Source organism: Hemitrygon akajei, unplaced genomic scaffold, assembly GCF_048418815.1.
Source record: "Hemitrygon akajei unplaced genomic scaffold, sHemAka1.3 Scf000054, whole genome shotgun sequence".
Classification (NCBI taxonomy): domain Eukaryota; kingdom Metazoa; phylum Chordata; class Chondrichthyes; order Myliobatiformes; family Dasyatidae; genus Hemitrygon; species Hemitrygon akajei.
The window spans coordinates 1,162,298-1,189,260 of record NW_027331940.1 but is presented as its reverse complement, the minus strand read 5'-3'; the positions used below and the strand labels follow the sequence as shown (position 1 = coordinate 1,189,260).

The following is a 26,963-nucleotide window of genomic DNA, read 5'->3' as shown; positions in this document are numbered from 1 at the left end:
CATAGATGCTGCCTGACCTGCTGAGATTCTCCAGCACGTTCTGTGAATTTCTCTCGATTTCTTGCATCTGCAGGTCCCCTTGTTTCCCAGATATTTATATGTTTAGTTTAATAACAAGCCGGCTGTGGGGTTGTGTGGCTCTGTTGGTGAAATATTAAATAATATCATTAGATAAGAGGTGGCATAGGGTTGGGCGGTGTAGAATCTGTGGGTAGTATTAAGGAACAGCATATGTGCAAAAAAATCCCTGATGGGAATTGTATAGTGACTCCAAAACAGTAGTAAGTATGTGGTCCACAAATTACAATGGGAGATAGAAAATGCCTGCCAAAAGGGCAAAGTTACAATAGTCATGAGGGATTGCCATGCAGGTGATTAGGAAAATCAGGATGGTGTTGGTCTGAAGAGGAGGAATTCCTAGAATGCCTACAAGATGCTTTTTTTTAAGAGCAGCTCGTGGTTGAGCCCACTTGGGGATCAGCTATTCTGGATTGGGTGTAGTAATGAACTGGAATTAATTAGGTCACTTGAGTCCAAAGAACCCTTAGGGGCAAGTGTTCTTAATATGATCAAATTCACCCCGACATTGGAGAAGGAGAAACTAAAGACAGATGTGGAATAAAGAGAATTAGAGAGGCATGAGAGAAAACATTCTCACAATTGATTTGAAAAGAACATGGGCAGGGTTGAAAACAGAGCAGCAATGGCTGGAATTTCTGGAAGCAATTCAGAAGTCACAGAGAGGAAGTGGTATTCTAAAGGTAAGGTTACAAAACCGTGGCTGATAAGAGAAACCAAAGACAACATATAAAACAAAGAGAGGGCACAGAACAAAAATTACTGGAAGTTGGAGGATTGGGAAGCTTTTAAAAGCAAACAGAATGCAACTAAAATCATTAAGAACGAGAAGATGGAATACTTAGGTGAGCTAGCCAGCAATATTAAAGAGGGTACTATTTTTTCTTCAGGTACATATAGTGTAAAAGAGAGACAGAAGCGAATATCAAACCAATGGAAAATGATGCTGTAGAGGTATTAATGGGGTGAGGGTGAAAGATGGTGGCATCACTCTTATCGTACATCACTCTTATCTGTAGAAGACACTGGCAGGTATATGGAAGTCCCAGATGTCAGTGGTCAGAATGTGTAAAGTTACGTTACACGGGAGAAAGTAGAAGGAAAGGTGGGCAGTAATTTTTTTACTGGAAGGAGAAATCGATATTCATGCCTTCAGGTTGGAGCTGTGCAGTTGGAATATGATGTGTTTCTCTTCAACCCTGAGTGTGTCAAGTGGAGCAACTCCAGCCATTGCTATTCTGCCATCATCCCTGCTAGTGTCCCCTTCAATCAACTTTAGTAATCTCCTCTCCTGTGCCTCCGTAGTTCCCCTCACCCTACTAATAATGATGCATCTTGTTTTACCTTTCTCCTGACGAAGTGCAGGGTGAATTGCAACATGTTATGATCATAGCTTCAACATGGTTCCTTTACCATAAGTTCCCTTATCAAATTTGGTTCTTTGGACAACACCCAATCCAGAATCAACATTTCTCAAGAGGTCACAATTACAAGCTACTCTAAAAGCATCTCATTAGTATTTTCCAAATGCCCTCTCTTGAGATCAAGCACCAATCTAATTTTCACAATCTACCTCCACCCATCCCACTCATGGACTATTCATCTCACTCTCATTGGTGGGTAGATGCGCAGAATCCTCAGCCTCTGAGACAGCTACTTTTCCCAAGCAGTATAACTGATAATTATCTCTACCCTCTAACCCACCCTTCCACAACACCAAACACCTCAACTTTATCATTTCTTGTCTGTCATCTTATATGCAGGCATCCTATGTCGAGCGTCACTTTATGGACATACAATCAGTCCGTGCACAGTATATAAGCTGTGGATATATGTTGTTACTATTGTGTTTTCGTGCTGTATTGGAGCCGGAGTAATAATTATTTTGACATCATTTACATGTGTCTGCTGGAAATGGAATTAAACAACCCTGAATCTTGAATAAACATTTCAGCAGGCTGCAGCGTCTCATTTCTGTCGCTCAGCGTTATTGCGGCAGAGCGCCATCTGGTGACAATGGAGTCCACAAATCGGGGGTCCTGTTATTGTGGTAAATCACCACCAAGTGGCAGTGTTGTCCACAAAAGGGAGAGGTTTACAGAGGTAAGAAAGAATGCAGGGGCTGCAAGTCGATGAAGTTCCAGACCTGCCCCTAACCACTCTCCTCACCACGAGTCGGAGTCCCAAACAGTCCTTCCATATGAGGCAACTTTTCAGCATCGTGACTGTTGGGGTCATCCATCGTTTCCAGTTTTCCAGGTGGGGCCTCCTCGACATTACTGAGACCCGATACTGTAGTCTCTGCATTCTGCACTCTGTCCCGATGAGATTCTGCAGATGTTGGAGATGGAGGGTAACAGAAACAAAATGTTGGAGGAAGTCAAGAGGTCAGGTAGCCAAAACAGAGATTTCCTGCCGAGACCCTTCATTAGGACTGGAAGTGGGGAGAAGCCGGAATAAGATGGTGCGGGGAGTGGAAAGAGTCCAATCTGGTAGGTGATAGGTGAAGCCAGATAAGAGTGAAGGTGAGTGTGTGGGGGAGGTGGGAGATGAAGTGAGACGCTGTGAGGTGGTAGGTGGAAAATGCAAAGGGCTGAAAAGGAGGAAACTGATAGGAGAGGAGAGCGGACAATGGGGAAGTAAAGGGGAACCAGAGGGAGACGATCCGCAGTGGAGGAGAGAGAAGTGATGAGACAGAATGGAGGAGACTGGCGTGTGGGTTGATGAAATGAAAAGGTGGAGATAGAAGTTAAAGATATCGATGCTCATGCCATCCGGATATAATATGTGCACTCATCGTCTTAGTTAAACAATGAAACGGAAGGGAGAGTGGATTAATAATTTTCCCCTGGGATCCCTATTAAATCAATCCTCCCTCACCTTAAAACCGGTGCTCTCTGGTTGTTGATTCTACAAAAATGGGGGTGTAGAAAAATAAACAGAAATACATATACAACCTACAGCACAATACAGGCCCTTTAGCCCACAAAGTTGTGCTGAGCATGTCCCTACCTTATAAATTACTGGGGTTACCCATAGCCCTCTATTTTTCTAAGCTCCATGCACCTATCCAGGAGGCTGTTAAAAGACCCTATCGTTTCCCCCTGCACGAACACTGCCGGAGCCCATTCCATGCACTTATCACTCGCTGTGTAAAAACGTACCCCGACATCTCCTCTGTACCTATTTCCAAGCACCTTAAAACTGTGCCCACTGTGGCAGCCATTTTAGCCCTTGGAAAAAACCGCTGACTATCCACAAGATCAATGCCTCTCATTATCTTATACATCTCTATCAGGTCACCTCTCATCCTCAGTCGCTACAAGGAGACAAGGCTGAGTTCTCTCAACTGCGCACATTCCCCATTTCTGTACACTTATCGTTTGGAACACCTGCATAATGTCACCTCAATCTCCAGCACTTCAAGGTGTGAAATCCCTACCTGCCCGACCTCTCTCCAGAACTCAGTCCCTCGAGTATCGGCAGCATTCTCGTAAATCTTTTCTGCCCTTATTCTAGCTTAGCGTCCTCTTTCCTATAGCAGAACGACCAAAACTGAATACAATAATCCAGGCATGGATACCCGAGCAATACCCTAATCCTAATGCAACCTCACTGGCCTCTTCTTCAGACCATGAGCCATGAGATATGAGACAGAGGCTGCTCAGCCAATCGAGTCTGCTCCGCCATTCCTTCCTGTCCAAATGATTACCTCTCGCAACCCCATTCTCCTGCCTTCTCCCCATAATCTTTGAACATCCCTTTAAAATACACTCAATGACTTGGCGTCTACGCTTGGGTAGCTTTTAAAATCTAGAACAGGCAACTAAAAAAACAAGCTATATGAAGGGGAAAGGGGAAATATGAGAGCAAACTAGACAATTCAATAAACCATTATAAAAATGCGAAAGGGAGGCGAGAGTTGATATTGGACCACTGGGAAATGATGCTCATCTGGTAGAAATGGGGAAGAGATGGTAGATGAACTTGGTAGGTATTTTGCATCAGTCTTCTCCGTGGAAGACACTGGTAGTGTGCCAGAAAGAGTGTCATTGCTATTACAAACGGAAATGTGTTAGGCAAACTCAGGTTCTTAAAGTGGGTAAGTCTCCTGGACCAGATGGACTACATCCCGGAGTCTTGAGAGAGGTTGCTGAAGAGATAACAGGCGCAGTGGTCATGACTTCTCAAGAATCACTGGATCCTGGCATGGTCCCGGAGGACCAGAAGAATGCAAAAGTCATTTTACTCTTTGAGGAGGGAGGAAGGCAAAAGAAAGCAAATTATAGTCCAGTTAGCTTAACCTCATAGCTTCTGCATAGGGAAATCTTGCCTGACAAATCAGTGAGAGTTCTTCGAGGAAGTCATAAGGAGGATGGACAAACAAGAGGCAGCGGATATCATTTACTTGCATTTTCAGAAGGCATCTGATAAGGTGTCACACATGAGACTGCTTAGCAGGATAGAAATCCGAAGTAATACTGGCATGGACAGAGGAATGGCTGACAGCCAAGAGGCAGCGAGTGGGAATAAAAGGGGCCTTTTCTGTTTGGCCAGCAGTGACTTGTGGTGTTCAGGGGTCAGTATTCGGTCCGCTACTTTTCACATTATTTGTCAATGATTTGGATAATGGAACTGATGGCTTTGTGGCAAAGTTTGTGGATGATTCAAGGATTGGTGGAGGCGTTGGTAATGTTGAGGAAGCAATGCGATTGCAGCAGGACACAAACAATTTAAATAACGGGCAAAAAGTGGCTGATGTAATACAATATTTCGAAATGTACGATAATGCATTTTGGGAAAAGGAACAATGGTGAAACTGACTGGGAGAAACTTCAAAAACGGAAGTACAGAAGGAAATCTGAGTCTTCGGGCAAGACTCCCAGAAGGTTAATTTACAGGTTGAGCCTGTGGTAAAGAAGGCAAATGCAATGCTGGCATTTATTTAAAGTGAAGTAGAATAGCTAAGCAAGGAGATGATACTGGTGTTTATAAGACACTACTTAAGCCGCACTTAGAATATTTGGGACCCATATCTCAGAAAAGGTGTGTTGTCGTTGGAAAAAGTCCAGAGGATGTTCAAGAAGATGATTCCGGGAATGAAGCGGTTAAGGCATGAGGAGCGTTTCCAGCCTTGGGCCTGTACTCCTGCACTGACATATGTTTAATAAATGTGGGTCGGGGGTGTTAAATCTCACGGAAAACCAACGAATGTGGAAAGGTCTGGATAGGGTGGATGAGGAAAGGACTTTTCGTATGGTGGGGGTAGCCATAATGGAGCGCACAACCTCAAAACTGAGGAGCGACCTTTTAGAGTAGTTAAAGAGGATTTTATTTAGTCAGAGAGCAGTGAATCTGTGGAATTCTCTGACACAGACGGCGGTGCGGGACAAGTCTGTGGGTACATTTCAGGCAGAAGCTAATAGTTTGCTGATCAGTCAGGGCATTACAGGATATGCCGAGGAGGCAGGTGCGTGGGGCTGAGTGAGAACTGGGATCAGCCATGATAGAATGGCGGAGCAGGCTTGATGGGGCTGAATGGCCTAATTCTTCTCCTATGTCAGATAGTCTTATACTGCGAGTGTCTGACACAGTGAAGACTGACACAAAATACTTATTACATTCGGCCGCTATTTCTTTGCTCTATTACTCACTGCTCTATCATCTTCCAGCGGTACAATATTAACTCTTGACTCTCTTTTACTCTTTATATATCTGAGCAACTTTTGATACTTGATATTATTGGCTCACTTACCTTAATTTATCATCTTGTCTCTCCTGTGTGTGTTTTTTGTTGTCTCCTGTTAATTATCTAAAAGCTTTCCAATCCTCTCACTTCCCACAGTTTTCTTGCTATATTACGTGACCCCGCTTTTGGTTTTATCCAAAACAGGAGAAAATCTGAGGATGCTAGGAATCCAAGCAACACAAACACAAAATGCTGGCGGAACCTAGGAGGCCAGGCAGCAAATATGGGAAATAGTAAACAGTCGACGTTTCGGGCCGAGACCCTTCATCAGGACGGGGGGGGGGGCGGGGGGGAAGATGAGACGTCAGAGGAAGAAGTGTGGAAGTGAAGGGGTGGACGAAGTGGTCGGTGACAGGTAAAACCGCGAGAGGGGGAGTAGTGAAGTGTGAGGATGAGAGGGGTGGAAGAAGTGTGAGGGTGAAGGGGTGGAAGAAGTGGTCGGTGATAGGTAAAACTGCGAGAGGGGGAGTAGTGAAGGAAAAAACTTATTAGGATTTTATTTCCTTAACGATTCTTGAAAAAATCAATTGCTAATGCCTCCACATCTCCTCAGTCACCTCTTTCAGATTTCTGGGGTGTACACCATCTGGTCCAGGTGACCTATTTACCTTCAGACCCTCTCTGTTTCCGAAGAATCTTCTCTCGTGTAATGTAACTTTACACATTCTGAGCACTAACATCTGGGACTTCCATATTCCTGCTGGTGCCTTCGAGAGATAAGATTGACGTACAATACTTACTCAGTTCTTCTGCCATCACTTTGCACCACAACCCCATTATTACCTGTTCAGCATCATCTTTCAGTCCACCCCTTTTTCAGAGACTGGGATCCCTGGTTCAACCAGTAAGGATGTTGTGCATTTCAATGTGTTCTCCTCTCACTCCTCGATTCTCTAAATGAAAGGGTTATCATATTTGATCTTTCTTCATATGATGACCCCACCACTCCAGGGATCAGTCTGATGAATCTTCATTGCACTCTCTCTAACAAATACTCTCTAACCTCTTTGCTAATCTTCTAAGGAGTTAATTTCCATCTTCTGCAGTCCCGTGTTGTCCCGACCACTTCCGCCTCTCTTTTGCACTATATGTAGCTGAAGAAAAATTTGGTATCCTCTTTAATATTACTAGCTAGCACACCGATGTATTACATCTTTTCTTTCTTAATTATTTTAGTTACATTCTGTTTGTTTTTAAAAGCTTTCCAATCCTCTAACTTCCTAGTAATTTTTGCTCTATGCCCTCTCCTTGGGTTTTACGTTTTCTTTGGTTTCTCTTATCAGCCACGGTTTTGTCACCTTCCCTTTGGAATACTACTTCCTCGTTGTGATGTATATATCCTGTGCCTTCCGAATTGCTTCCAGAAATTCCAGCCATTGCTGCTCTGTTTTCATCCCTGCCCGTGTTCTTTTCAAATCAATTTTGACCAATTTTTCTCTCATGCCTCTCTAATTATTCCGCATCAGACTTTTGCTTCTCCTTCTCTAATGTCAGGGTGAATTTAATCGTATTAAGATCTCTTGTCCCTAAGGGTTCTTTGAAATTAAGTGACCTAATTGATTCCGGTTCGTTACATCACCCAATCCAGAATAGCTGATCCGCAAGTGGTCTCAATCATGAGCTGCTCTAAAAATGCATCTTGTAGGCATTCTAGGAATTCCTCCTCTTGAGACCAACACCATCCTGATTTTCCTAATCACTTGCATGACAATCCCCCATGACTATTGTAACATTGCCCTGTTGGCACGCATTTTCTATCTCTCATTGTAATTTGTGGACCACATACTTACTACTGTTTGGAAATCTCTATACAATTCCCATCAAGGAGTTTTTTTTTACATTTGCTATTCCTTCATTCTACCCACTGATTCTACACGTTCAGACCCTATGCCGCCTCTTTCTAATTATTTTATTTAATATTTTACCAACAGAGCCACAAACCCCACTACCAGCTTGTTCTCTCAAGAAATATATAAGTATCTGGGAAGCAAGAGGGCCTGCAGATGCTAGAAATCTAGAGAACTACACACAAAGTGCTGAAGGAGCTCAGCATGTCAGGCAGCATCTATGGATGGGAATCAACATTTCGGGCCAAGATCCTTCCTCGGGACTCTTTTTATTGTAATTTATTTTTTTAATGATGTTCATCATCAACAAACATTTCCATAAGATGTATTTCAGGTACTTTACATATATATTTGCCACGAATCTCCACATAATATTCATCTGAGGTATACACTTATAGAAAAGAGAGGAAAGAAAGAACAAGCGAAAGGAGAAAACTATGTACAAGTAGGCAGTGATCCTTTTTACAATATTTTCATTCATTTGTGAGAATAAAATCAGGTCTATGAGGTGTTATGTAGTTAAACCATTTTTTCCAGTATGAATCAAATTGTTCCAACTTATGACTAACAGATGCTGTTATCTTCTCCATTTTGTAAATGTCCATTATAACTTCCATTCATGCGTTTAAGGTGGGGCTGTCCTGTGATAACAATTTCTTGGTAAAAAAAATCTTTTTACCAGCAACCAGCAGAAAATTCATTAAATATTTATCTCTTTGTTAGCATTCTTGAGGTGTATACCCAAAATATATGGTCTTACTTTCTATGGGGACGTCACATTTAAAATGTCTTTCAGGGCAGTGTGTATCCCACTCCTATAGTCTTTGACAACAGGGCAATCCCAGAACATATGATAATGGTTTGCATTTTCATTTCCACAATTACTCCAGCAAACAGGAAGTTAACTATTATAATGGGATTTCTGAGAGGGTGTAATAAAATATCTTATCAAGGTTTTCCATCCAAACTCCGTCCATTTCTGTGAACTGGTACACCTCAATTGATAACTCCATAATATTGTCCATTCTTCCTCAGATATAAATATTCCTCATTCCTTGTCCCATTTTGTTTTAATGTACACGCTCGAAATTACTCTACTACCATTATCTGAATTATACTTTTCTTTTTTCTAAATAGCTCTATCAAACATGAATTTGCCTTGGTTCCATTTTTAACCCTCTTATTAACATAAGGTGGAGTGGCGGAGCAGACTCACCTATTTCTGCTCCTTTGTCTTGTGATCTTGTAATATTGCCCTTTTGGTACGCATTTTCTATCTCCCATTGTAATTTGTGGACCACATACTTACTACTGTTTGGAGGTCTCTATACAATTCCCATCAGGGGGTTTGTTTTTACATTTACTATCCCTTCATTCTACCCGCAGATTCTACCAACAAACAAACAAAGCAGTAAATGCAGAAAATGCCAAGAGAAACCAAAGACAATCGAAGACATTCCAGGCTCCTGCAGCAGTTTAATTCAATCTGATTACTTACAAAAGTACAATCAAGTGGCAAATATCATTTACCAAAATCTTTAAAATACAAACTCATGAATGCCCTCTATCACTTCTTAAAGGCTCCATAAATTCAAGCCTGATCCGGTTTTAGAGTCCAAATATTACAAATTATATGATTATCAATACAATGTTTCAGATAGGACAATCCATAATAACCATCCGGATATAATACTACAAGATAAACAAGCAGGAACAACAACCTTAATAGATAAAACCAATCCCAACACACACATGTTCCACAACCAGTGGAGCACCTCACCACAGTTATTGTTTCTCTCATCAGTCAGACAAACAAAAGATTTTCTCTGTCAATCAGCTTCCAAATGTTGCTACTCTGTCATTCGTTGCCACGCCCCGCTGCTGCTTCCCTTCTCATCATCATACGTTCATAATCCAGAGCCCCAAACTCTGCCCTGTGCAGACACCCCTCGGGTTTCTGACCCTGCTTCGTTGAACATCCAACAGATGGTTTTCCATTCTGCTTTCAGTCTTTAAAGGACAGGGGTGTTTTCAACAACTTTTAGAAGCAGGGAAAATGACACATAATGTGGAAATCAATCGTGAATAAGGAGGTTAACTACCAAAGTCATTCTTCTTCAGTCCAGAGATGAGAGGGGTGAAGAACATCTCAGACAGAACTGCAGTCAGCTCGTCTTCTTCAGTCAGCAGGGAATTCAAGGGAAGCCTCTTCACCCACAGAGTGGTGACTGGAACCCATCCGACAGGGAGAGAGAGAGTGGAACAACCGGGGAGGATTTAAAGGACTGTCCTGGAACAGAATCACTGGCAGGATCCAGCTAGCCTGAGTTGACTCCCTACTCTGCACTAGGCGTGTTATAAATTCACTAAGTACCAGAGACAGAGTTTAAAATATAACTAATTTATTTGTCTCAGATCCAGAATATTAAACTCCACTTGTCACAAGGTTAGATTACTGAGTAAATTCCTTCCCACATTCACAACGGATGAACGGCCTCTCCCCAGTGGAAACTCAATGATGCACATTTGGTGGAGATGGCTGAGAGAATCTCTCCCGAAAGTCTGAGCAGATGATCGGCCTCTACCCAGTGTGAACTCGCTGGTGTCTCAGTAGATTAGATGACCGCGCGAATCCCTTCCCACAGTCTGAGCAGGTGAACGGCCGTTCCCCACTGTGAACTCGCTGGTGTCTGTGTAGGTTAGATGACTGAGTGAATGTCTTCCCACAGACTGAGCAGCTGAATGGCCTTTCCCCGGAGTGAACTGACTGGTGTGTCTGTAGGTGAGATGCGAAAGTGAATCCTTTCCCGCAGACTGAGCAGGTGAACGGCCTCTCCCCAGTGTGAACTCGCTGGTGTCTTTGTAGGTCGAATGGCCGCGTGAATCCCTTCTCACAGACTGAGCAGGTGAACGGCCTCTCCCCAGTGTGAACTTGTTGGTGCTTCTGTAGGTCGTATGATCGATTGAATCCCTTCCCACAGTCGGAGCAGGAGAATCGCCTCTCCCCAGAGTGAACTACCCGGTGTCTCCTGAGGTAGGATGAATGAGTGAATCCCTTCCCACAGTCTGAGCAGGTGAAAGGCCTCTCCCCAGTGTGAACACTCTGATGAACCTTCAGATGAGATGATCGAGTGAATCGCTTCCCACAGTCTGAGCAGATGAAGGGCCGCTCCCCAGCGTGAACTGACTCGTGTGCTTTTAGGTTAGATAACTGAGTGAACCCCTTCCCACACAAAAAACAGATGTATGGTCTCTCCCCAGTGTGAAGTCTCAGATGTGCCTTCAGCTGAAAGGACCGAGTGTATCCCTTCCCACAGTCTGAGCAGGTGAACGGCTTCTCCCCAGTGTGGACTGACTGGTGTTTCAGTAGGTGAGATGATTTAGTGAATCCTTTCCCACAGTCTGAGCAGGTGAATTGCCCCTCCGCAGTGTGAACTGACTGGTGTTTCAGAAGGTGAGATGACTGAGTCAATCCCTTCCCACAGTCTGAGCAGGTGAATGGCCCCTCTCCAGTGTGAACTCGCTGATGTGCCATTACTTCAGATGACCTTCCCCACAAATTCAGCAGGTGACCGGCCTCTCCTTAGTGTAAACCGACTGGTGTGTCCGTAATTGGGATGACCGAGTGAATCCCTTCCCACAGTCTGAGCAGATGAACGGCCGCTTCCCGGTGTAAAATGACAGGTATGCCAGTAGGTCAAATGACCGAGCGAGTCCCTTCCCAGTCGAAACAGGTAGGATCGGGAAATGAGCAGGAAGGATGATTTTACGAATACCCCGTTCCACTTTTTAAATATCTGGGCAGACGCAGCGAGACTGGCGTGTTGTGTTCGAGATTCCCGTAGACAAATTTCTTGTCGTGTTTAACCTGAAAAAAAAGCAAAATTAATCAGTGGGTGAAGGACAACATTTAAGATGAGATCACTTTGGTCGCCGAGGTGTGATCTGACATCACACTGTTACAGTGAAGGTCAACCCAAGTTGGAGAGAGAAATGACCTTCTAACTGGGCACAGTGCTGGGAAATGGAATGTCCATGAAATTCTCTGATGCTCCTCCTGCCTCTATAAGAATCTGTGCCGGTGAGTTATCAGGCGTAAGATTTTTACACAGAGAGTGGTCCGTGTGTGGAATGGGTTTCCGGCGACGGTGGTGGAGGCGGATACAATTGAGTATTTAAGAGGATCCTGAGCAGGTATATGGAGCTCAGAAAATTAGAGGACTATGGCTACCCCTGGGTAATTTCTCAGGTAATAACATGTTCGGCACAGCTTTGTGGGCCGAAGGGCCTGTATTGTGCTGTTGGATTTTTTTCCATGTTTCTGCTGTCTCCAATCTGTGACTTGGCTCAGTCTGACTCTCGAATTGGTATTATTCCCTGTTCCCACTGAGCTGCATTGGTGCCTGGCCCCAGAGCAACTGAAACAATCTCACACAAGTAACCTATGTTGACTTTCTTTCATGTACTGTCAATTTAAAGTGCCACATTTTTAAAGCCATGTAAATATATCCTGCTGAGATGAATAGTTGTTCCACACAGCTGTTCAAAGGATTTAGAATGAATATTAGTATTATTTCAGGTTCTTGTAACAGTCATAGAAAGCACAAGATGGAAACAGGCTCGTTGGCCATCTGCCCACTCCCATATCGCTACCATCCAGGTACCTGCACAAACCTCTAACATGCTGAAATCGATCTCGCATGCACAACTTGCGCTGGCTGCTCATTCCACACTCGCACGATGACGTGATGACGTTTCGCCTCATGTTGACCTTAATGTTTCACCTTTCACTCCTAACCCATGACGTTTGGTTGTGGTCCCACCCAATCTTAGTAGCAAAAGTCAGCTTGAATTTACACTATCTATGCCCTCATAATTTTGGTACACTTCCATCAAATCTCCCCTCAGTCTTCTGCGTTCCAAGGAATAAAGTCCAGTTCAAACTCTCCTTATAACCCAAGACCTCCTGACCTGGCAACATCCTTGTGAATTTTCTCGGAACTCTTTCAACTATTTTAAAATCTTTCCTGGGGATGGTGACCAAAGCTACACACAATACTCCAAATAAGGCCTCATCGTTGTCTTGTACAACGTCAACATCACATCCATCTCCTGTACTCAGTACTTCGGATTATGAAGGCCTATGTGCCAAATTATTTCTTTTTGTCCCTATCCAACTGTGACACACCTTTCAGTGAATTATAGACCTATTGCCCCATCCCTTTCTTCAACAATACTCCTCAGTGCCCTATCAGTCACTGTGTAAGACCTATCCTGGTAGATCCTACCAAAGTGTAATACCTCGAAATTGGCTGCATTAAATTCCATTTTCCATTTCTCAAACCATTTCTCCACCTGGTCCGGTTCGCACTGCAAGCCATGATAGTCTTCTATCAGTCTGCTAAACCCGCAGTCTTGTTTTCATCCACAAATTAGCTGATACGGCGATCCATGTTATTACCCGGATTACTGATATAGATGACAAACAACAACAGATCCAGCACTGATCCCTGTGGCTCACCACTAGTCACATGCCCCCAGTCAGAGAGGCAATCATCTGCTACCAAACTCTGAAATCTGCCAGAGACAGTGTCTCATCCAATTTACTGTCTCATCTTGAATGCTGAGTGACTGAATCTTCTTGACCAACCTCCCATATGAGACTTTGTCAATTGCCTTGCTAAAGTTCATGTAGACAAGGGGTGTCAAACTCATTGAGCAAAATGCAGCTTCATGCGTGCCGGATCAGTCGGACGCGTGCGAACGCAGCTTTCGTTGCCTCAGTTTTTTCAGCCTGCTCTCATGTGTCTCAGTCTCTGCTATAACTACAAAGTGTTTCACTTTACAAATTCCGTTTCTTATGAAGAAGACTGCCGAGCAAGACTGCCGAATAAACACTAAAAACCCTGAAAACCTGGTACCTGAATAAACTCAGCATTAGCCATATCATACGCCATAGGCGCTTCGATTACTGGGGCCAGCTTTAATAGTAATTAGATATTACCTCGCGGGCCAAAGATAATTCCACCGCGGACCGGATTTGGCCGGCGGGCCTTGAGTTTGACATATATGATGTAGACAATATCCACTGCCTTGCCTTCACTCACTTTCCTGATAACTTCCTCGAGAGACTAGAGAGAAGATTGGTTAGACATGACCTACCATGCACAAAGCCATGCCATCTATCCACGTAGATCCAAATACTTATATATTCTGTTTCTGCGCAAATGTTCCAATAAGTTTCCCACTACTGATGTCAATTTCCTCGTTTATTTTTAGAACCTTTCTTGAACAGAGGAACAACATTCGCTGTCCTCCAATCCTCCAGTACCTCACCTGTCACTAAGTATGGTTTAGATATCTGTGCTTAGGCCTCGACAATTTCTGCACTTATCTTATGCAGGGTCCTGGGGAACAGCTTGTCAGGCCCTGAGGATTGATCCACGCTAATTTTCCTTCAGACAGAAAACACCTCCACCTCTGTAATCTGTACAGGGTCCCTGAAGTTGATGCTGCCTTGCCTCACTTCTATAGACTCTGTGTCCATCTCCTGAGTCAATACGGATGCAAAACTACTATTTAAAACCTCCCCCATCTATTTTGTCTCCCGTATTGATTACCATTCTGATCGTCCAGAGTGGGCATGTTTCTGTGCTGACCTTCTCCATGTTTCTGTGACAGAGAAGCTGGCCAAACCTGACTGGAAGAGGAATCTGGTAGGAGTGACGACAGAGCAGCAATGGCTGGAGTTTCTGGGAGCAACTTAGGAGGTGCGTGGTAGATACATCCCAAAGAAGTGGAAGCATTGGAAAGGCAGGAGGACACAACCATGGCTGAAATGAGAAGCCAAATCCAACAGAAAAGCCAAAGAAAGGGCAAACAAACGAGCAAAACCCATTGGGAAGCTTTTAGAAACCAACAGAAGACCACTAAAAAATGACAACTGAGCTCACGGCTTGGAATGATGTAGTCATGTTGTCATGATGCAATGATGTAGTCATTAATGACTCTTGGCTGCACCCAACAGTCTGTGGCATTTAGAGGAACAAAATATCCGGGGCCTCAGTATTTCTTGAAAACCAAGGTACCCTGAACCAGTTCCCTTTCAACTTTTATTTAGGCAAGCAGATACAAACTAGACATCCTCAATATTTCACTTCTGAAGGCCTCCCACTTACCAAGTACTCCTTTGCCAAAAATCATTCTGTCCCAATCCACACTTGTCAAATCCTTAAAATTGAGCTGTCTGCAATTTGGAATCTCAAGAGAGGTCCAGGCCTCTGTATTTCCGTATTTACTTGGAATCTCCTGGCATTATGATCACTAGACACAAAGTGTCCCCATACACTAATATATGTCTCTAGCCCTGGATCATTTCCTAACCTCTACGTCGAGAATTCTACGTACTGATTAAGGGAACTTTTGACGCCTCTACCCCATCTAGTCCTTTTACAGTATGGGAGTCCCAGTCAATATATGGAAAGTTAATTCACTTACTAAATGAAAAATTGTTTCTTGGCATAGTCTGTGATCTCTCTATAAATAGGTTCCTCTAAATCCCTCAGACTGTTGGGTGAAACCAAATTCCAGTAATGACTACAATATCATAATCCCATGCCCTGACGTCTGAACAACATCTGTCTTTTGTCAACAAAACAACCTCTTCCTCATTGTCACAAAACTAAGGGGCCGATTGTGGACTACAGGAGGAATGGAGACAGGCTGACCCCCTTTGACATCAGTGGATCTGGGGTTGAGAGGGTGAACAGCTTTATCAGTACTCCATCAGTACTGGAAAGGAAGGGGGAAGGGCCAGATGTTTGATTGATTAGGGAGAAGTGGGTTGTGGTTCTGTGGGACTTGGTTCTGTGTGTCAGCTGCTCCCTATCCGCGCAAACTCCAATTTACCCAACAACTCACTCTCGTTTGGGTATGATCAAAGTCGCTTTCATATTTCACTCAACCCTTTGCCCTGCGGGGAAACAGATAAAACTTATAACCTGATATAGGAGACACCACTTACCTCTGATGCTGTAACCGGATGGCGTTCGGTGCGGTCACGGGTAACCTCACCCTGACACTACGGGTGGGCGGCACTGGATCTGGACCAGGGTGCTTAACCTGCGCGGAGAGTTCAGTCTGAGATGAGGCAGAGATTGACACTTTTCGGCACCAATGGAGCTAAATAACTCGCACGTCTCCTGACGACGGTTGTCTGGCAGATGACGGGCACACAAGGTTCCCCAAATCTTCTCAGTGTGAGCCCCGCACCTTAATTATAAATTAAATTTATAATTTAATAAATTAAATTATTTAAATTCCAGCTTTGTGTGTTGATTATTTACAGGCAGGGGAAAATAATCAACGCACAAAACTGGAAATTAAAACATAAATCGATTTATATTTGTTTCCAGTTCAACCCTACAATAAAATCCTATCCCTCTTCGCATGCCGTCATTATACTAAATTGCACTGATTAAATTGTCAGAGCTTTTCGTGTCAACATACCAATACTTAGAACTGGACCACACGGCCGCTCGAATGTGCTGCTGCAGATCATGAAGCCATGTCATATCTGATCTAAAATGTCATTACGCATTCTCCCCCCCCCCCCCCACACCCCCGTCCATCCCTGAAACATTTCAAACCCGCTGTTTATCAACAATATCGGCCGTAAACTGAGTCAAAGACTTTGCTCCCACTGGCCATTGAGGAGAAGAGTTCAAAGCTCTCCCAATCGGCACAGGAACAATCGATATATTCGTCTGAAATAAGACATTCTGAAAACGAAGCAGGTGTTTGCTGGACGGATCTCGTATCTTTGCTTTGAAACGGGCGGTCATTGTTCTACAGCTGTTCTTAATCTTTACTTAACTTGTGGAAAATGGCAATTGTGCAAACAGGTAACAGTCGGAAGACAAAAAGCACCACAGACAAAAGTGGCTTAAAATATCTCCTTGACCGCTGATCCAATGCACAGAGGACTGGCTAATTGGAAATAAAGATCCGAAATAAATATCAGAAGCTGAATTATTCTCACCGTAATTCCCCAAGAATATTCTGAGAGTGTGGATACCGTGTGTCGTTTCTGACAAATAACCCCGCCCACTGCCCCACACGGATCTCTCGTAACCATGGCAACACACAATACTGGAGGAACTCAGCAGGTCAGGCAGCATCTATGGATGGGTGTAAATAGTCGACGTCACGGACCGAGTCCCTTCATTAAGACTGGAATGGAAAGGGCAAGCGGCCAAATGATCGACTGATTGGGAAGGTGCGGCTTGTTCTGTGAGACTCGGAGCCCAGTGTTTGCGTGCAAGTATTTGCCTGCTCGTACACATTCCTCAGAACAGGGAGCGGCCGCTCTGCAGAAACTAAATCCAACCGGTTGGACAAAACACTGCCCTTCAAATCTGAAGGAAGTTTAACCCTTTCTGCTACAGGAAGAGATAGTCCCAATGACGTGCTGCACAGAACATCACGTGTGGTCGCGATCCCACAACGTTACCAGTTACTTTGCTACGAGTTTCCAGCATTTTGCGTTTAATCTCAGATTCGCTTCATCTGGAGATGTGATGAAATAATTCTCAGGCTTCCTTCAAATAAATCGAACCGAGGCATTACCAAAAGCGACATTCTGTAATATAACTGGGATCCCGTCCTGTTATTTTAAGTAGTTGTGTTTTAATGAGGGAGAGAGAGACCAGTGATAGGTCACTACCCCATGGGATTTCACGTGTCACTATCGGGGTGAAAGATGCCTTCAGTTCCCACTCATTAGAAACCACCCTGGAGAGTATTTCTGGTTGAAGGCAACGGCATCGTTTCTCTTAATCCATTTGGACAATGATTGTCTGGTTAACATGAACATGTCAGGACTCCCTTCTCCCACTAAATTCACTCCCGATTCCGATCAAAGCCGAGCCTCGCTGTAAACGCTGAATCGTTGTGCAGAATCATAGACAACACTTACCTCTGATGTTTAACCGGACGGCGTTCAGTGTGGTCCCGGGAAATCACAGTCTGACTATTCGGGTGACCGACAATGGTCCTGCACCGATGTGCTCACCCTGTACGGAGAGTTGAGTCTGAGCTGCTGCTCCCGAGGCCACTCGGCTGTGAAGTGTCCGTCGCTCATTACAGATGGACAGGGCCGGGTGAGCCGGGGTAAAGCGGGACTGCCGCAGCCCGGTCACACTAACTCTCACCGGCTCAGGACGGGTCTGACAGCGGGAGGAGGCGGGAGTGGGAACAATGTAGCAACCCTAAAGAGGGAAACAAACAGGCTGCGTTAACCTTTCTGTCCGGATTTCCGTGTAGCTCTCTCCTTTTTCTTTCATCGTAACCAGTGGGGCGGAGTTTCTCTGTTTAACTCAGCGAGTCCCAGGCTGCGAATTTGATCCAGTCCGGGTTCTGGGAGGATCTGAGCTCCGCCCCGTGTGTAAATAGGACTGCCCGGCGTAGGTATAGCTTCAGCTCAAACGTCTGTCGCCTGTCCAGGTACAGGGAGCAGCATTTCTGTTGAAATTAATGCAGACACGTTCGACTACATATTCCAACTCAATTTGGAAAAAAAATAAATGGTCAATGATTTTCTCAGCACCTCTCGATTCAGAGGAGTTTATTAACATTTATAAACTCCATCATTGAGAGATTATTGTATTTCCATCTGGACAACTGTTGTCACAAGAAATCCCCTCGCCCACGGTTCACAGCGGGTTTCGTTTCACAAGCAGTGATTGTTGATTCTCACCCTGCCGGAAATACTTGTAGAATTTGTTTCACTTAAAATTCGGCTATTCCAAATGGCCAGATGTTTTACCAAGGGGGCGTGATGATGGGCTGATTGAAAATGAACTATCAGAGTGGGGTGGGGAGTAGTAGTGTGCTGATTAAAAACGGGACTCTCAGTTCGCTCTATCGCCTGACATAAACCTTACTCTCCCCATCCCTCTACCCCATGTAACCTATCAATACCCTCATGAATGTGTAGACCTCTATTAAATCTCTCCCAGATCTTCTGCGTGTCATGAGCAAAGTCGTAACCTTTTTAATCTTCACTTATAACTCGGGTCTTCCAATCACAGTAACATACTTGTAAATTGTCGTTGTACTCTGTTAAACTTATTTACATTTTTCCTGTGGGTAGGTGACGTAAACTGCTCATAATACTCCAAATTAGACCTCAGAACCTTCTTAACTCACGGAATCTCCTGTACTGAATACTTTAACTTATGAAGGACAATGTGCCAAAGATTTCTTTACTACCATATCTAGGTCCGCCCCCACTTTTAACGAATTGTGGACCTGTATTCCCAGGCGCCCTTGTTCTACCGCAGTTCTTAGTGCCCTACCGTGCACCGTGTAAGACCTCTCCTGCTTGATCATACCGAAGAGCAACAACTCGCTGGCCTGCATTAAATTCCATCTGCCATTTTCAGCCCATTTTCCCACCTGATGCAGATCCCCCTGCAAGCTCTGATAGTGCTCCTCGCTGTCAACTGCATCCAAAACCATGGTGTCATCCGCAAATTTGCCGATCCAGTTAATCAAATTATCATCCATATCATTGATATAGATGACAAAAACAACGGATATCAGCACCGATCCCTGCGACATTCCGCCAATCACAGGTTCTCCAGTTAGAAAGGCAACCAGACCGTCAGTCAATCAGATCATCATCCGATGTGGGACCTTGTATAAAGCCTTACTAAAGTCCAGGTAGAAAATATCCAATGCCTTGCCTTCATCAATTTTCCTGGTAACATTCCTCGCACATTCTTCAAAAAAATCTATAAGATTGTCTAGAACACCCGAAATCCCTAATCAGACCTGTTGTTCAAATGCTAGTTATTTTGGTCATTCCAGCGCCTTCCACTACTGATGCGAGGCACACTGGCCTATAGTTTTCTAGTTTAAATTTAGAGCTTTTCTTAAAAAAAAAGTGAACAAAATTAACAAAACAGAATACAAATCCTCTGGTAGAACTCCTGTCGATAAACATAATTTGAACTTATCGGCTACGTCCCTACAATTTCCGTACAAGCCTCCTTCAGGGTCCGAGGGGGTTAACCTGTCAGTTGTTCGGGATGTATCTGCCTTAATTCGTCTAAGCGCCTCCTCATCCGTGACGTGTATAACGTCCATGGCCTCACTTCTACAGATTCCGTGTCCTCTTTACGAGTGAACACAGATGCAAACATCCACTTAGGAACTCCTCTATAGTTTTTTTTTGGCTCCACGCATACATTACCATTCCGATAATCCAGAGGATCAGTTGTGTCCTCTGCAAACCTTTTGACCTGTATAATCCCTTAGGATTCTTCCTCATCTTCTCTGATAAGGCAAACTTATGCCACCTATTAACCTTCTTATTTTGTTTCTCCATGTTATCTTGCTTTTCCTCGACTCCATAATCATCTCATTGTTTTTCGTGGAACATGGATGGGAGGGGATGGAGAGCAGATCAATGGGATTCGGTAGATTAACAGATCGACCTGGAGACCGGGAACTGTACACAGTGAATCTCCTGCTGTGGGATACAGAGAATGGAAATCATGTGCGGTAAAGCATGGAATGGTGCGCGATAAGATTTATTGAGAATTCCCGTGTAGAATCGCACACCAGGAACCTTTCGTGGTGAACATCCCCGCTGTGGTGTCCCAAGACCAGGAACAGCAATCTCACACTGGATTTGTTCAGTGACTCGTGAAAAGCCATGATGAACATCCTTGCAATTGCAGATAAATAAATACTTGTTCCAATAATTCTGACCTCGCCACCCGACAACTTCAACTCTCTTTCTCTCCATCACCGTTATGCTCACCCTCCTGCCCCTCCGCAGCAAACACGTTCCCCCCTTCTGCCTCCAACCCGTCTCGCTCACTGTCGTCATTGATGCCATCTCACTCACTCGTTGTTCTTCGCCGTCCGACTTCGTCACCCTGTTTCTTCGCAGAGTCCACCATCCCTCCCTCCCTGCAGACCATCTCACGCATCCTCAGTTACATCCCTCCTTGCTTGCTACCCCTATCACACACCGATTTCTCCTCGACGCACACCTCTCCTTCCGCATCCCACTCCCTCAGCCCCTCCTCGCCCCCGTTATTTCCCCTCCCCCTTTCAATCTCCCTAATCCTGTCTCATATGCCATCTGTTTCTCCCTCACTACTACTCATATTCCTCACTCTCCCTACCCCTTGCTCCTCCCTGGTCTCCTACCCTTCTCTCACCCTCGCTCTCGATTTTCCTCATGCTTTCTCCTCTCGCCTATCCTACTCTTCCCATACGCCTCTCATGACCCTCTGTCCCATTCCTCTGGCACCCTTTCTCGCAGCCCCTACACCTCCCCCATATCAGCTATGGCCCCTGCACTTTCCGCACTTGCCTCCCTCGGGGTCTGAGGGATCAACTTGTCAGTCTCATGGGATTTATCCACTCTAACTTGCTTCAATGAGCAAGCACGTCCTCTCTGTAATCTGTATCACGTCCATGACCTACTTCTGTTGTGTCTCACTTCTATAGATTCTGTCCGTTTCCTGGGTAAACACAGATATAAAATCTCCATTTACGATCGCCCGCATTGTTTTTCTTTTGTCTCCGCGTCTAAATTACCATTGTAAAAATCCAGAGGTCAATTTTGTTTTTGCAATCCCTTTGTTCTTAAAATATCTGTATAATCCCATCGGATTTCCATCCCCTTGTCTGCTAAGGCAACCTCATGCTTTCTTATAGAAATGCTGATTTTTTTCTTAAGCATTCACTGTTATTCCTATACTCCACAGATACCACATTTATTCCAACCTGCCTCTGCATCACACACACCTCAATGTTTCTTTTTACCAGGGCTCAATATCTCTTGAAAATCAAGATTCCCAAAAAGTGTTACTTTTTCTTTTTATTCTGACAGACCCAGAAAAGCTTAAACTCTCAAAATTTTACCTTTGATGTTCTCCCACTGACATAGTATATTTTCTTTCCAGAAAAGAACCTGTTCCAATGGACACTTGTCGATTAAGGTGAGTATTAAGGTGGATCGGACCCAAAGTTTAATTAGCCCCGGGTTATTGAAGGAGACGGGAGTTGAGATTGCCGGCCCCTTGACCAGTATCCTTGTCATCTTTTGCCACAGGCAATGTCCCGAAGGACTGGCCAGTAGCCAATCTTGCTGTTCAGTTTGTGAAGGGAACAAGGGAAAGTCCAGGGTGAATCGGCTGCCTGAATTCGGAACTGTATTGCGTATAGAAGACAGGTGGTAGTGGTTGAAGGGACATTCGAGCGGGAGGTCTGTAATGAGGAGAGTCTGCAGCGATCGGCGCTGGAGCCTCTGTTGTTTGTGCTGTTTGTAAATAACCTGGTTTGGTGGTAGAGGCAGATACATTAGAGACTTTTAGGAGACGTTTGGGTAGGCACATAGAGGTAAGGAAGTTTGGGAGATATGGACATGACATACGTCGAAGGGATGTAGTGATTTGCATTTTAGCTTGTTCGGCACAACATTTTGGCTCATGTCCTGCTGCTGTGCTGTATTTTTCTGTGTTGTATGTGGACATGTTCTCCAGTCTGACCTGACTGAGTCATCATGACATTTTGCCTGAATAGTGACGCCACCAGCCCCTTTAATTACCCCCCCCCCCCCCCACCAACTTTGTTGAGTCTGGAACAACGGAGCTGCGGAACATTGAGGTGCCAGTCCTATCACATTCCCCGCTCTCTACCTCTGTTACTTATCGTCTCACCATTCTTCATAATCCAGTTCTTCTACACTCATCTCTTCTAACTCAAGCCCTCGCCCCCTCTAGTGACCCCGCTCTTTGTCGCTTACACTCCTCCTACTTTCCTCCCCCTCCTCACACACACTCTCTCTCCTCTCTTTCCATCTCTTTCTCTCTCGCTCCTTCTCATTCTCTCAACCTACTCACAGAGGGAAACACATCTTCAGCTTCCTCCTCACGAACTTCCACACACACCCCCTGCCCTTCCCCTCCCCCTTGATACAGTTCTTTATATTGTGTCATGTCGCGGTCGGGACTGCCGCGGGTTGATTTATTTAAAGACATCGTGAAAACAACAGCAGGTAATTCGAATGTGAGGTGAGCATAAAATCATCCGGTGCCTCTCCTGTCGCTAAGCGTATTTTCAATATGTCTGCTACCACCCCTACAATTTCTGTAATTTCCTCTCTCAGTATCCAAGGGAACAACTTGTCTCGCGTTGGGGATTTATTCACCCTGATTTGCCTCAAATCCGCAAACTCTTCCTCCTCCGCATTCTGTCCAGGGTCCATGACGTCACTGCTGCTTTGCCTCACTTCGGTGGATTCTGTGTCCGTTTCCAGAGATAACACAGATGCAAATAAACCATTATAATCTCCCTCATTTTGTTTGTCTCCATGCATAAATTGCATAAATCGATAATCCAGAGGGTCAATTTTGTCCCTGACGATCATTTTGTTCTGCAAATATCATTATAATCCCATAAGATTCTCCATCACCTTGTCTGCTAGGGCAAATTCATGCCTTCCTTTAAACATTCTGGTATCTTTCTCAAGTATTTCCTTACGTTCCCTCGACCCCAAACATACTGCATTTGTTTCTAACTATCTATACCTGTTATGCACCTGCATTTTCTTTCTTTACCAAGGCCTCAATATCTTTTGAAAACCTCGGTTTCCCCAAACGGATACACTTAGCTCTTATTCTGAGAGGCACGTACAGGCTTTGGACTCTCATAGTTTCCCTTCTGGAGGTCTCCTGTTTACCACGTACAGGCTTTGAACTCTCACAGTTTCCCTTCTGGAGGTCTCCTGTTTACCACGTACAGATTTGCCAGAAAACTGCTGCTCCCAATCCACACGTCAAATCCTTTCTGATAGATTTCTCCAGTTTAAAATCTCAACACGGTGCGCTGTTTTTCCATAGTTCAGTTGGATTTACTGGCTTTGTGATCTCTAGAAGCAAAGGGTTTCCCTAAACAAGCCTCTGTCACGTGCAATAGAGCCATAATACGGGAAGATAAAGGAGCAGAGTTAGGCCATTTGGCCCATCGGGTCTGCTCCGCCATTTCATTATGCTGATTCATTTTTCCCCACAGCCCCAGTCTACTGACTAATCTCCGTATCGTTCTTGCCTTGATCGATCAAGAGTCTGTCAAACTGCCTTAAATATAAATAAAGACTTCGCTTCCCTAGCTGCCTGTGGGAAATAGTTCCACTGATTCACCACTCTCCGGCTAAAGCCATTCCTCATCAGCTCCGTTTTAAACAATGCATCTCTATCCACACACGAGGAAATCTGCAGATGCTGGAATTCAAGCAACACACACAAAGTGGAACACAGCAGGTCAGGCAGCGTCTATAGGGAGAAGCACTGTCGACGTTTCGGGCCGAGACCCTTCATCAGGACTAACTGAAGGAAAAGATAGGAAGAGATTTGAAAGTAGTGGGGGGAGGGGGAAATGAAGAATGATAGGAGAAGACCGGAAGGGGTGGGGTGAAGCTGAGAGCCGGAAAGGTGATTGGGAAAAGAGATACAGAACTGGAGAAGGGAAAGGATCATGGGACGGGAGGCCTAGGGAGAAAGAAAGGGTGAGGGGAGCACCATATGGAGATGGAGAACAGGCAGAGTGATGGGCAGAGAGAGAACAAAAAGGGAAAGGGGAAGTAAATAACTAAATCAGGGATGGAGCATTTCTGATGCGTTTTGGCGTGATGTGGGTCAACAGGCGCTGCTTGTGAAATGAAGCCCGTTGTTGACGGCCGGCGACGGTTTTCTTATGACAACATTTTCCCGGATGGAAACGCAATAATATCTTAATGTTAGTGTTAATAAAACAACCTTAATACATTTTCTTTAATAGAGAAGCTCTCAGAAATATACGACAAAAATTGTTCAGACTTCCTCTGGGGGAAATTTGTCCAAAGTGCTTGGTTTGATTTCAGCAGAGCTGCGACTTCCGGTACCGGGACAGGTCAGGAATGTTTGAGCTCAAACTCGTCCAGCGTCTGGAAGCCCGTCCTCACGCAGGGTGAAGAATAAAACCTTTCAGAATCCCTTCCACAGCCTGGGATTCGCTAAATTAAACAGCGAACCTCCGCCCCATTGGTTGTGATGGAAGAACAAGGAAAATGTGAGATCTACACGGAAATCCGGACAGAACCGAGCTGCGGCCGTGACGGACAGTCAACCCAGTCTTCAATATTCCCGTCTGTGCCTCCTCCGTTTGTCCCAGTCCCCTCTCCTCCCGATATCCGGCACGTCCCAGACTGGCGAGGGTTTGCGGAGGCAGAACTGCTGTAATCCACATTTACCCCGTCTCACTCGGACCTGTGTATCTGTAATGGGCGACAGACGTAATATAACCGAATCGCCTCGGGAGCAGCGGCTCAGACTGAAATCCCGGTGCATGGTGATCACACCGGTCACCCGGGAACTCACTGAAATCCGCCCCGTTTCAACATCAGAGGTAAATGGTGTGTCTGCTGCTCAGGAACCAGTGAGCGTTTACCCCGCCGCTCGGCATCTGTCGGGATAGGGAGGGAATACTAGGGGAGAAGGGAAATGTTCAAGTGAACGAATTAATTTTTGACCAAATGGATTGAAAGAAACGACATTGTTAACTTCAATCACAAACATTCTCTGATTGGTTTGTACTGAGTCGGCGCAGAAGAACCTTTCGCTCCGACAGCGACATCCGAAATCTCTCAGAGGACAGAGTCCCGTCCCTGATCTCTCTCTCTCTTGATCTTTAACACAGAGACGCGCGCACGCACAAACACACACACACACACACACACACACACACACACACACACACACACACACACACACACACACACAATTCAGAATAACTGAGGGACTGTTCGGAATGTCGCCGTTCAGAATGCCACAGTTCACAGATCGATTTCTTTAATTAAGTTGCAGAAAACGCACATTAAAACAGTAGATGATGGGAGTTTGAGGTAAAATTAAAATAATGGAATCTAATAAGTCTGATAGCAATTGTAGCAAGTGGACATCAGATTGCAGACACTGGAGATCCTGCTTTTCTATATCATTCTTTTTATAGTTTTTTCCCCCCGTAACAGAAGTATTTAAAGACAGTATTGAGACAACTTTGTTCACAGTTGACTGTGAGCGCGGAATGTCGAACCATTTGGATTTGTTTTCAGCAGAGAAGCCGCTCCCGCTCTGAGGAATGTCTGCGTGTCGGAATCCGCCCTGCGGACAGGCAGCAGCTTGACACAGAAAACCGCGCTGTGAGTCTCACAGAACAACAACCCGGCCCCTCCCCATATGTACGAAATGATCCTCGCCTGATTGTCTGTATGAAGGGGGAAGAAAGCGACCTGAAAATAATATCCAGACGGAGACAGAACATTCTTGGATAATTGAGGTGAGACGAATTCAGCTTCTGATATTTATTTCCGATCTTTATTTCTAATCAGCACCTTATCTGTGTTTTGGATTGTAACCCTCCACTTGCGGAGGTGGTGTTATTGACGCTGCAGTTTTCGTCTGAACCAGTGAGATCGTCGAGATTTAAAACAATACAGTTCTCTACTCAGGGGTTACGATTTCAATCACACGGGCGAAAGGCTGTTTCGGCAGTAGGAGCTTCGTTTCAAAGTCTTATCACTTCAGATGAATTCGTGTTGTTTTCTCTTTGCGAATGTGTTTATTGTGGGTGTTTCAATCTGATTTCCTCAATGTTCTGCGGAAGCAAAGACTTTAATTCTGTTCAAGGACTCGATACGTAGTCAGCAGTTGTGGGGGAAGGTGGGAAGGTGGGAGGTGACCAGTTACAGTCAGAGGCGGGCGGCGCTGCGGAATAAAAACCATGATTTCACTGCGTGGGGCAGAAGGCTGGATGGCTGAATGGCCAATTTCTGCGTGGTGTGTTCAAAAGAAGATCCCTGACCACAGTTATTCGGAACCGATTTAATGAGTACAGTCCAAGGCACATATGTTACCTCTCGCAAAACCGAAAACAAACATTGCAGTAATTATATCATCCACTGCGCTGACATAGATGTTACGCAGCAATGGACCCAGCGCCGATCCCCGCGGCACCCGACTACTCACTGGCGAGGATCAGTCCATCTTCTACCCCTTACTGACTTCTCCCGAGAAGCCGATGTCAAAGCCAGTTTAACACATCATCTCGAATGCCAGACCTCTGAAATCTCTTAACTAACCTCCCACGTGAGACTCTGCCAAATACCTTGCTAAATTGTTCAAAATTATTCTGGAATATTTTTAATTCGGTATATCAAGTGTCCTTTCTCC

General features: G+C 44.8%; 2 protein-coding genes across 2 annotated transcripts in view; one reads left to right on the top strand and one right to left on the bottom strand.

Moving 5' to 3' along the window:
• The window catches only part of LOC140721365 (uncharacterized), a 310,112-nt gene that overhangs the window by 23,286 nt on the left and 259,863 nt on the right, over positions 1 to 26,963 (top strand). The window lies entirely within an intron of this gene.
• LOC140721337 (uncharacterized) lies at positions 10,057 to 19,194 on the bottom strand. Its single transcript, XM_073036180.1, has 2 exons — positions 19,032 to 19,194; positions 10,057 to 10,992 (listed from the first exon to the last, which is right to left on the bottom strand). Exons 1-2 carry the CDS (start codon positions 19,192 to 19,194, stop codon positions 10,256 to 10,258), a joined length of 900 nt encoding a protein of 299 aa, XP_072892281.1. The 3' UTR covers positions 10,057 to 10,255.